At 36.3% G+C, this 11,990-nt stretch overlaps 1 protein-coding gene across 3 annotated transcripts; it reads right to left on the reverse strand.

Annotated features, from left to right (window-relative positions):
- Positions 1-1,486: 1,486 nt before the first annotated feature.
- LOC104591695 (S-adenosyl-L-methionine-dependent methyltransferases superfamily protein) lies at positions 1,487-10,474 on the reverse strand. Of its 3 annotated transcripts, none has more exons than XM_010250663.3 (15): positions 9,915-10,474; positions 9,707-9,821; positions 9,510-9,621; positions 9,345-9,389; positions 9,141-9,208; positions 8,973-9,027; positions 8,754-8,833; positions 8,576-8,659; positions 7,096-7,209; positions 3,401-3,519; positions 3,177-3,294; positions 2,835-2,965; positions 2,554-2,707; positions 2,338-2,417; positions 1,487-1,749 (listed from the first exon to the last, which is right to left on the reverse strand). In XM_010250663.3, exons 1-15 carry the CDS (start codon positions 10,082-10,084, stop codon positions 1,638-1,640), a joined length of 1,557 nt encoding a protein of 518 aa, XP_010248965.1. In that variant the 5' UTR covers positions 10,085-10,474; the 3' UTR covers positions 1,487-1,637. The 3 variants fall into 3 exon arrangements, with proteins under 3 accessions (XP_010248965.1, XP_010248966.1, XP_088759449.1); XM_010250664.3 differs by having other exon boundaries at positions 1,487-1,897; XM_088903323.1 differs by having other exon boundaries at positions 7,108-7,209; positions 9,915-10,383.
- Between the last annotated feature and the right edge of the window lie 1,516 nt (positions 10,475-11,990).

Raw genomic sequence — 11,990 nt, forward strand, 5'->3', positions numbered from 1 at the left:
GTTTCATCAATTCATCCTAGAGAGAGGGACTGTGTGTGTTAATTTTTCCAATTTTCTGTTTCCGTTATTTTCCTATAATTTTCATCTCATTTTCCATTCCTCCATCAACCATGTAAATTTCCATTGCCTACTTCAATTTTTTTTAGGTGTAGTAAAACAAAAGGAGTGCAATTGCAAACTTTTTACTTGATTTGGCATCAAAACCGAGAAAAGTGGTTGATAAACCGTTTATTGACAACTAGGCACCACATCATCAGAACAGTGAATAAATGCTTCCCCTTTTAGGGAAAGTGTTAAAATGAAGTTTTCCCCAATGTTTAGTATGCACATAAATCAAGACCAACTTTTATCAATACCAATACATACAAATTGGTATGATGGGATAAATGCTGGTGTGGTGACGACATAGCACTGTTTATCAAAACACCCCTTACGAAATGCCCATAGAACCAAACATACGCTCTAATCCATTGACGTTTTCTGGAATGCTGGTATAGTGATTTTTGTCCAGTTCAATTCCTGGAATGCTGGTCTCAATCTCACTTCCACTCAGTTTTTGAAATTCAAAGTACAGATAGCAACCAGGTCATTTTTTTGCTCAAATTGTTAACTCCACGACAATAATTCTGGGCTCCCAGAAGTAAATTCATGGGAGAATGATGGTTAAGCCCAGGGTTAGAATTTTCAGGAGTACATTTTGGGTAGGTGCCAGCTCAGAATCGATACCAATTCATGGAACATTAGTGTGTAGAGTGAGAGTATTTAACATTTTGAATGTTTATAGATTTGCAGTAGAATTCAGAAATCTACAATGGGCCTGTCCATACTTTCTATAAATTCATTCAGGATTTATCGTGTAGGTTTAATTAAACGAGATGGCTGTTCAGTGGACTGTGGAATCAATGGCAATATTCAACACTAATAGTAAAATACATGGGACCCACACCTTTCACAGTGAGGCCTATAAATTTAAGGGTTTTTACCGTTCTTCCACCCCCAAAAATCTTAACTCCACCATGGTAGGTGCCAGTTCGGAATTGATACAATTCACTGGCAGGTATCAGTGTTATAGGTGGAGCCGTGGAGGTGTTTACAATTTTGAATTGTTGTAGGTCAGCAGTTGAATTCAAAATGTTCCGCAGGCAGCTGAACAGCTAATCCAAGTTCGTAGATTTTACAGGACTCTCCTGTAATGTGAGTCTTGACCAGGCAAGGTTTGAGGATCATTTCCCTGCATTTCTGACTGGAATGAAATCTTTCATTTCAGTTGAAAGAACTTAACGTACGTTTCATAAAAAAAAGGCGAGTCAACGGGCAATCAATGAAGTATGATCCAGTGTGTTTTCAAGATTTCAATAAGCGAAATGATTCTTATAATTACGATGATGATTTCATTTTATTTGAACTTGTAAAAAATGAATCTGAAAATTTTCGTTCCACGTGAGCAAACTAAAAGCTCACAAAATTCTGTATCAACTTTTTCCAATAGGAATAAGAAACAGAAGGATATACAAAATTCAATTAGCAAAAAGTAGTATGTACAACTTTAATCTATATAACTATTTCCGTACAGGTTAGTCAAGAATAAACAAATTCAATTTTTGAATGTGAACAAAAGAGGCAGCATTTTTGAACTTCTAGTTTCTGGCAAGAATATCTTGTCTCTGTGCTTTCTTCTTCTTTTTTCCTGTTTTCTTTTTCTTGGCGCTAATTCCTGGTCCCCGTTTGAACACGGCCAGAATCTCGATGCTGCATCCATAGTTCATGATCATGGATTTCACAGATGCAATTTTTAGATGGAAGCTTCATGATCATGGATGCTCCTACTTAAGAAAATTTCCATTATCCGTTTCTTTTCCGTGTAAAGATAAGATCCATGAGACTCTGAATTTATCACCTAAATGCAGAGCAGGCAGGAAGGTGTTGATATCCCTGCTTGTGTGTTCAAAAGTCTAAAAGTAACACTTCCCCCCATGCCTACTTGAATTAGATTCTTATTTTCAAAGATATTTATGATAAAAATATAAAAATATAACTATTCTTGACAGTATTATTAGGAATAATGGTTATTCAAAAAGACGGACTTTTTTATGCATCGTGAAACAAAACTTGTTATAGGAAAACAACGGCCTGGAACTAGTCTCTGCAAGAAGGGAATTACAAAGAGAGATGCACATTCTACAATTCTACTCGATCTAGAAAACCACTTGTAGAAAGAAGTCATAAAGGCAGTTGACCAAATACAACTGTGATTTGGAAACATGAGTAAAGGGAAAATAATTAATATATCAACATTTCCAAGTAAGAAGACATAATATATCAAACGGGATGAAATACCTGTTAGTGCCTGGAAAGAAATTGAAAGCATGGGCTTTCTCCAAATGCCATGCCTTGCTAGACAACAGAGATTTGCAATCCTGTTCAAAACCCTGCCGCATTAGAAATTATGTACATACACGCATTTCCAACTTCAAAAGAGTTTTTTTATCAGCAACTTCGAAAGAGATTTCATAACCATAATGAAAACTAACTACTCTATTAGGACAGAAATACCTCCTTAAAGTTTTCCCACCCACAGCTTATATAGATAAGAGTTTGAGGCAATGCATGACTTTTCTCAGAAGGACTTTTGCTCTCAATCTGAACAGTTGCTTCTCTAGCCCGTAGAATCCAAGGCCTTTTTTCATCTTTTACCTTCAAAAAGGAACTGAGGAATACAAGTAAAAGGTATTAATCACTTCAATAGTACTACAGAAGATCAATTACCCAAATTTCCTCAAGAATCATAATTTAATCTAGACATTGACCAAATCAACACTTAACAAAATAACTACCTTTCAGATGCTGCAGCTTTATGCTCAGATGATTCTAAAGTTTGTAATGCATTGATAAGAGATTGGTCCAACCCTTTCCTAGGAGGATCAACAACAACTACATCTGTTCCCTCAAGCCAAGATAGAGGTCCCTGATACAACCAAAGAAAATAAATCATAAATATAAACTCTTAGCCACCCTAGAACTTCCCTTGAGCAACTAAAAAGTGGGTAGTTTTCTTTGGAAGATGAAGTTTTTAGACACTTTTCATCATTAAAAAAATTTTATAGTATGATATAAACCAATATGTCAACAAATTGCCAAACTTAAGAAAAAAAATCAGAGGCTAATTGAACACTGACAATTGAAGTGTCTGCATGATGCCAGCTGATACTGCAATCCACAAATTTTGGCAAGCGTCCAACTGTTTTCTCAAAAGAGAGCTTTGACTCTTTATTAATATCAACACATTTCACAGACCTGCAAATAGGGAGTTCTTTCAATTAAATCGCAACTCATACTTTAGTAGAAGAATGTGGCATTCAAACATTTAAAAGCAATAGATTAAAGACATCTTGGTACTTGCCTACATTTTCTAGTAGCAGCTAATGATAATCCAATCACACCAGCCCCTGCATATAGATCAGCAATAGATGCTCCATAGGGTACATACTTTTGTAACTTCCGGAGCAAGGAATCAAAAGCCTGCAAAGATAGACTTCATGAACAGAATATCTCAAGCATAATACAAACTATTTAAGTTCAGTCTGCTTTTTTCCAATCATCAGTTAATGATTATCTTTGGGCAGTGAGTGATGGGACCTGCATCCTACAAAATACAAATGATATGTAGATGGTTAGATGAGGCCCAAACAAAACGTTCATTGGAGAAACCCTACAATCATATTGTTTTGGACTAATAGATGGAGGGTGTTAGGGACATTAGTATCAAAATATTTTCTTAATAGAACAACACTTTAAACACCAGTAATCCCAATGTAGCACTGCCCACCTGTCTTTGTCTACAGAGTGCCAAAACTTTTTTCAATAATAAAAATACTTCGATATTTAGACTCCATTAGTTTCATTTTAGAGAAGAAAGATTCAATCTGAAATGTTTTAATTATATTTCTGTCCCCTTTGAGAAAAAAAAAAGGCATTGTTTTCTGCCCAACTATAAAGAACCAAATGCATCCATAGCACCAATATTTCTCAATTGCAGTTTGCTGATGACACATAACTTGGTGAAAGGATTCGAAGTGGGAAGGGACAAAATTCACATTTCACACTTACAGTTTGCTGATGACATAATTTTGTTCTTGGATGCCTCCATAACCAACATCACAAACACTAAAAGGATAATTGAATGTTTCGAACTCATCACTAGTTTGAGAGGTTAACTTTTGCAAAAGTTCTATAGTAGCTCTTAACTCAGTGGAAGTGGAACTTCTGGAGAGCTTCAAATCTTTGTTGGGGTGTAAAGAGGAGAGTCTTCCTATCTCATATCTAGGGATGCCTCTTGGAGGGAATCCAAAATCTCTCAATTTCTGGAGACCATGGTGTAGAAATGTGAGAATAAACTTTCATCTTGGAAGAAGTGTTATCTCTCAAAAGGGGGAAGGCTTACTCTCTTGAAGGCCTCCTTAGCAAATATGCCTGTCTACTTCCTTTCAATCTTCCAGATTCCAACCAAAATCAGAAATCAGATTGAGAAGCTTCAAAGGAACTTTCTTTGGGAAGGAGGTGGGGAAAAGAGAAGTCACTTAGTCAGTTGGAAACAAGTTTGCAAGCCTAAAGAGAAAGGTGGTTTGGGAATTGAGCACTTAAAAGAGAAAAATTCTTCTCTCTTAGGTAAATGGCTGTGGAGGTTCCCTAAAGAACCCAATGCTCTTTGGACAGCTGTCATCTCAAGCAAATATGGATCAAATGTAAATGAGTGGAATAACAATCTCCATTTGAACAGGATAAAGTCCACAAATCCATGGAAAGGTATCATCTCCACCCATACTTCTTTCTTTCCTTTTATAAGATACAAAGTGGAAAATGGCTCTAAAATAAAATTCTGGAAAGACCGTTGGTGGGGGGGATCTACCCTTGCAGCCTCCTTCCCTAGACTTTTTAACCTTACCCTTGACCAAGAAGCCACTATTTCTTCCTGCCTTCCAGACAAAACTGTTGAGAACACCCTAAACCTTCGACTCAGAAGACCCCTAAGGGATTCGGAAATTTCTGAATTAATAGACTTAGTTCAGACCCTTAAAGAAGCCTACATCTCCCCCTCCAATTCTGACACCCGAATCTGGACCCTGCACCCCACTGGCAAATTCTCTTCTAAGTCTATGTTCAAGGTTTTGATTGCTGATGGCCAACATCCCTCTTTTCCTTTTAAGAAGATCTGATGTAGCCACATCCCCTCAAGACTTTGTTTCTTTGCCTGGGAAGCTTGTCTCCAGAAATTAAACACTTGTGATCTCTTGCAAAAAATGTTTTTGGGAAGACTGTCCATCTCCCCTCATGTTTGTTTTTTTTGCTTCAGTGAAGGTGAATCAGCAGATTACATTTTCCTTCACTGCAAATTCACCCAAAAGATTTGGTTCCATTTCCTGAAAATGGCAGGTTACAGCTGGGCTACCAAAGCATGTTATGGACAGGTTTAAGTAAAAGGGGTAAAGTTTACTGGTAATCAGTATTACATGCAGTGTTGTGGGGAGTTTGGGATGAAAGAAACAAACGGTTCTTTGACAATAAATTCAGGCCCCTGGAGGAGCTAATTTCATTTCTTACCTTTGCAACCTCTGGACAGTGAACTCAGACCTGTTCAAAGGACTCTCAGTCAATGATCTCAATAGAGATGCTTACCCCTTTCTATTTCTCCCTCACCTCCATCAATCATCCTCACGATATCCTGAACCCATCAGTGAAGGAGTGATGATCCTAAACTTCGATGGAAGTGCTTTAGGTAACCCCAGATTAGCTGGTATCAGAGGAACACTAAATGATGAAAGGGACAACATTTGCTGGACTTTTAGCGGTCCAATTGGTTTGGCAGATTCCACGAAGGCTGAAGTAATGGCTGTTCTCACAGGAATCAAAATAATAAAAAGTTTGGGAATCCAAAATATAATCATTGCAGGTGATTCAGCAAATACTATAAAATGGTTAAGAGACAGAGGGGGGGACCTTGGAAATTGAGTCGCCATTTAGGAATCCAAATAATAAAAAGTTTGGGAATCCAAAATATAATCATTGCAGGTGATTCAGCAAATACTATAAAATGGTTAAGAGACAAAGAGGGGGGGACCTTGAAGATTGAGTCGCCATTTAGCAGAGGCTAGGGACTCTTTGGACTGCCTAAATGTAAATTTAGTTTGGATTCCTAGGGAACACAATCATACAGCAGATGGCTTAGCTAAATGTGGTGTGTTCTTAGAGCATTTGTATGGCGACAAGCTTCCTCCTTTGTAACTTGTAGGGGTTCTTCCCCTGCTTTGTACATCTTTTCATGTACCTCTTTTTCTCTTAATGAATCCTGGTTAAATTTTCTCAAAAGAAAAAAAAAAATCCCAATTGCAGTAAATGTTATGCATCCCACATTTTTGTTATCCAATCATTGCATTAGGAACAATATTACACCTAATCATGAAGTAGATGCCCTTTATGTAGCCCACTCTAAAAGTAATAAACATTATGGTTTTAATTAAAATTGCTATAACAATGAATACTGGCATTTAAATTTAAATAGTCTAGGACATCAACCATACCCATGCATGTTTAAATGCCAAAGTTAAATAATATCTCATTTGAATGGAAGTTATCTAGTCATATATGAAAAGTTATAGAATTTATATAAGGTTTAATAATATTTAGTTACCATTTTCCAAATCTATGGTAGAGTAGTGCTAAGGAGAACACTACTCCCTGTTTCTCACTTGATGCATGGTTCAAGGGAATCCATGGAGTGCAGCATTCCCATAGTTTTTTTTATTTTTTTAATCAATGGGTGTTTCAATAGAATTTATAAATAATATACCATATTCCAACAATGAAGGATCCATCATAAACAAAAATTAGAAAAGAGTAGGAAAATGACTACCATTATAAAGGTCATTATCTGCTGTAATGGTAAATAACCATGAAGGCTCACCACTTCTATACATTATTTTCGTTGTTTAAACTATTGGAACTTTTAATCTATTCTGTGCACTTGTAAAATGCTAAAATTCCATTTGAACCTGGAGGTGGAAAGCCAAAAAATCCGGATGGAATATACAATTGGGTTACCCTTGTATTTGCCTGACCAAAGCTGGATGGAGCCAAAGATATATCAATGCCTCCAACATGTTCCCAAAAATTACTTTCTCCCAATAGATGCCTCCACCTATTTCCAAATATTATCTGCACAAGTATAACGCCTGTCAAGTTCCAAAATCCTCAAATGACATGAACCAGAACATCTCAAAAGGCTCCAAAATAAATTGCATAAAAGCAACCATCAAGAAACAATAAAAGATCTTGCTTAGATTGACATAGAGAAAAAGGTTTGAATCAAATGCCATCCCAAAATTATCCAAGAAGATCTTTTTTTTTTTTTTTTTTTTTTTGGGGGGGGTTGAGGAGAGAGAAGGAAAGAAATAATAGAATATCAACTTTAGTTACTAATTAATATGAAATTTCGCTATTAAAAACTTATTATAGAAGTATTATTTTTGAAAATAATGAAATTAATATATTTTAAGAGATTTTTATCTTTTAGATATGATGACTTGCCACATTTTGAGAGGGAATTTAATGTTCTTACCAAAGAGAATTACTATTTTTCCGATAAGTATGCATGCTAAATGGTATGTAAAACCATGAAACTAGCCACAAGTTAGTTCTTTATATTACAAAATTCTTACTATCTAGACGACTAGGTGCCCCATTGTTGCCCATAATCGTCTAGATGACTTCACAACCATGAATGACGCTTTTGATATGTCATCTTGAATCCATGACCCCTAAAATTCTCTTCTACCTCTTTGCATGCATCAGCTAGTTCTTATGGTCCATTTGGTTCGTAGGAATAGGGGTTTGAAATCGGAACCGGAATGGTCCAACCATTTGGTTGGGTGGAACCGGAATCCTATTCCCATTCCTGATGGAATGGCATTCCCCCATTGAGGGAATGGCCATTCCCTCCCCCTCCCTTGGGAATGAGAATCCATTCCAGTTGATTCCAATTCTGATTCCCATCTACACCAAACAGGTGGGAGGAATAGAGTCAATAGACCATTCTGATTCTGATTCTGATGGATTTCATTCCAATTCTGACTGCAAACCAAACGGACTCTTAATTGTATATTTGTTTGTAGTTCCAATGTATATTAAGTCATCTGTAATTCTGTAACCATAGAGAATATAGCTTGGTTGAACCCAAGCAATAGTTTCAACAAGTAAGAAAGAATATGTTAATGGTAAAACATACCAACCCAGTACTGTCAATCAAGAAAAACTTGGAAAAGGCTCACTTGACAAGTTGACAAATCTATTGATAAACAGACACATACCAATCCACTTGACAAGTGAAAAGAATAGTGCTTGATAAACAGAACCCATTCCATTTTTCTTACAGAAAACTAAAAAACGATTTTCCACTAGCAACCCATACCAATCCATTATTGTAAATCAAGAAACACCCAAAGAAAATGTAGTCTAACATTTGACAAATGAAGAGAAGAGTTATTGACAAACAAAAGTTGTACTTATTTTTTTTTAAACTCACATTGTTAGTAGATGTCTGAAAGTTAACCCAAACAGAGTGAATTAGATGGATATTACTACTAGGACCACCATTCCTCCATAAGAACTGTAAACCACAACTGAAACATCATCTGTAAGGAAAAGATGCAGAAAAGGAAAAAAATAATTCAACCAATCTTGACGGACTAAAATGATCTTACATTGGCCAAAGCATTTAACTTTTCTGAACTGGGTGAGTTCTCATTTCTTGAATTCCAAACCAACGAAACCTGTACTTTACCTGGAAACATATAGGCAATTCCAGTAATGTCGTCTCTTTTCTTATTGCTTACCCTTCAAATTGCTTAAGACTTAAGAAACCTAAAAAAACTAAAGGAATCTAGAATGTAAAATTAATAAGGCCATGCGTTATATTTGACCATTTCGGTATCTTTCTGAAGCCGGGATGGATGTGTTGTATGTCGTTACGGCCATCTGCATGCATCCATCGCCCATTACACTTCTAAAGAGAACACTTAAAAAACAAAAAGAAAAATAAATGCAATTATATTACATCACCATTTTAGTACAGTAGCATTATTGCTTACCTGCACGTATCGCAGCTCACCCGTCCCTTCATCTTCATTATAAGGCTCCACGTCCAATTCAGTAATACCTGAGCAAAATGAAAAGAGAATACAAGACCAGAATTAAACAAAGCAAATTTTTTTATAAAGAGCACAGGACAATAAAACAAATAGAGGAATTAATACTTAAAACTAGGAAAAAAAGAACCGTGTGAGAGATATTGCCTTGTTTTAAAAGTTCAACGGCAGAATTAATGCTAGGATGGTGAGCTGCCAGATAGAGGAAAAATATAAGAGAGATCAAAATTAACCGGAGAAAAAAGAATATCTCAAAATCTCAAACGCTTCAAAACAAAAAGAGCATAAAGAACTCTAACAGTCTAACCTAACCTTTACACAGTGGAATATCAACGACATTATGTGTACCCTCTTGATACAATCCAATCAAAGGGCTAGCCGATGAACCCCGAATAGCGAGTTTTGCACGGCATCTCCAACCCCACTATGAGATTCAAACAGTAAACAAACCCTTGATTGAGCGAAATGAAGAGAAATGCAAAGCACTGCAAACCAATCATGGACCTTACCAATCTACAACTATCAAAACTGAAACCGGAAATGCCGAGATTCTTAAAGAAATCGGCCACTTCATCGAGTATGACCGGTCGGTGGAGATTCCACTCGTGAGTGCAGCCAGAGCACCTGCAAATTAAACTCAAACAAAAGGTTAAGTTTAATTCCTTTAATCTCATACGTTGTTAGACAGATAGAGCTAGAGAGAGGAAATTGTCATACGATTGGAAGTGTGGACATTGGAGGGCACAGGATAAGGAAGGCGCGGGAATAACGTTAGGGCTCTGTGGGATAGAAGGCGGTGAGGCGGGTTGAGAGCGCACTACGGAGGGCGCAAGGCGAGATGTGATGACGGAGGAGACATGGGAGAAGAGCGAGGCAGAGACAGACATTACGAAAGGTAATATCCTCTCAGACAGTAGACTCCCGATTTTGCCGCCCCTGGCGGGAATGGATAAAATATCCTATGCTCTCACTTCAGTCTTCACTGCTTCAGTATTGTAACCAGGGAACCGGAGGGAAAACAACAACAAACATCCCGAACTCGCCTTGGGTAGTAGTAGTAGTAGTAAAATATCAGAAGCTTCCTGACCATCGCCAGGTTTCAAAAAAATATTGGGTAAACCTCCCTTATTTGATAATCGTATATCCCACTTCTAAAACAAATAATTTTAGGGAGAATGACGGCTCCGCGCGTAAGTGCGGCATTGATGCCAATATTCATGGGCGGACATTCATAAATAAAGTATAGATTATTGACATTTGAATGTTTACACTTCAGTAGTGAAAATCAGAAATTTGCCTTGGGCCTGTTTATACTTTTTCGATACAAAAAAAAAAAAAAAGAAGTAAATTATGAAGATCCCTATACCATCAGCCTTTGATAATTATCCCCCACAACTTTTATTTGCAAAAAAATAATAATAATAAACTTTCATTTGTAAATTGCAACAAGATAGGCTCTGTTTGTTTTGTTTGCACTATAATATATACTTTACTTTACATAAATACCTTCTTCTCGCTCGATTCATGAATATAAAATGGGTTCATAGTTGTAAATCTATTTTGTATTCTTCTTGTTTGTTTCAAATTGGTGTAAAGAACTGTACAATGTACAAGTTTGTATCCATCAGATGGATACAGTAGTGTACTCTCCCAACGACAGGAATGTCAGAAAAAAATATTTTTCCCCTCTTAATCTTAATCGATTCACTTTTGTATGGCAAACAAAGGCTCACAAACCCAAATCGGAGTATATAAATACCCCGCTTGTATTTCAAACAAACGCAGCCTTAGTTGCAATAAAGACCTCTTAATAAATTTTCTTTAAAAGAAACACCCCTCTATTAGAGTTCTGTTGGTTAACTTAAAAAAAGATTTTTATTCAGTTGTTTAATTTTTTTTTTAAATCTCCAAATTACTCTTTTCTTATTTATTTAAATGATTTATGGTTCAATTAATTTTCTAAATATAATATTGAATTCCTCTTGTAGGTTTCTGGTTAAATTCAATATTTAGATAAAAATGGTATAAGTTTCCTTTTGGTAATGGAACTGCAAGCCAATTTGCTAATAGAATACTTAAAAACACTGTCCTAAATTCTCTTTATTTTATAAAACAACTATATAAAATATTAAATATGTTTAAGCTAAAATGACGTTTTCCATTGAAGAAAATAGTAACTAAATATAAATAGAGAATTGGGAGTCCCATTTGGAAGGGGTAAAGATGGACTAGGAAAGCAATTTGAGATGGTACTTGGGCTGTCCTGATTGTTACCCCGACTAGGGATGTCAATGGGTTGGGTTGAATGCCAAACCTGTATGTAGGGGTGCAAGTTGAAATCTTTCCTGTATTAACCTCAACCCTATAGGATCGTGTTTGAGTTGAGCTCATTGGCTGTGATTAAATCATATTGGAGTTCGGTCCATGCAGCCCCATCCAAACTCCAGCCTATTGGCACCAGTATTCTAAAAACCAATCGAGAAATGGAATCACTTTTCCATCTGGCTGGGTGGTGGCTTGGTCAATCCATAATATTATTCATAAAATAAAATATAAAAAAATATGTAAAAATTGGACATATTCAGACAAAAATAAGCGTGGTAAATGCAAATTATTGGATACAAATATGATAAAGAATAAAAAATAAAAAATGATCCATGACCCAATGATTAACGGTTTAACTAGTCATGCCACTAGGTTGTTTGATCAAAGTCTAACAATTTTTTTGTACGATGAAAATGACCAAGAAATGTGGCCAGGTGGCAGGTCAAATGGTCCGATCATCCGGGTTGA

This window comes from Nelumbo nucifera, chromosome 4, assembly GCF_055504915.1.
Source record: "Nelumbo nucifera cultivar China Antique chromosome 4, China Antique-T2T, whole genome shotgun sequence".
NCBI classification, from domain to species: domain Eukaryota; kingdom Viridiplantae; phylum Streptophyta; class Magnoliopsida; order Proteales; family Nelumbonaceae; genus Nelumbo; species Nelumbo nucifera.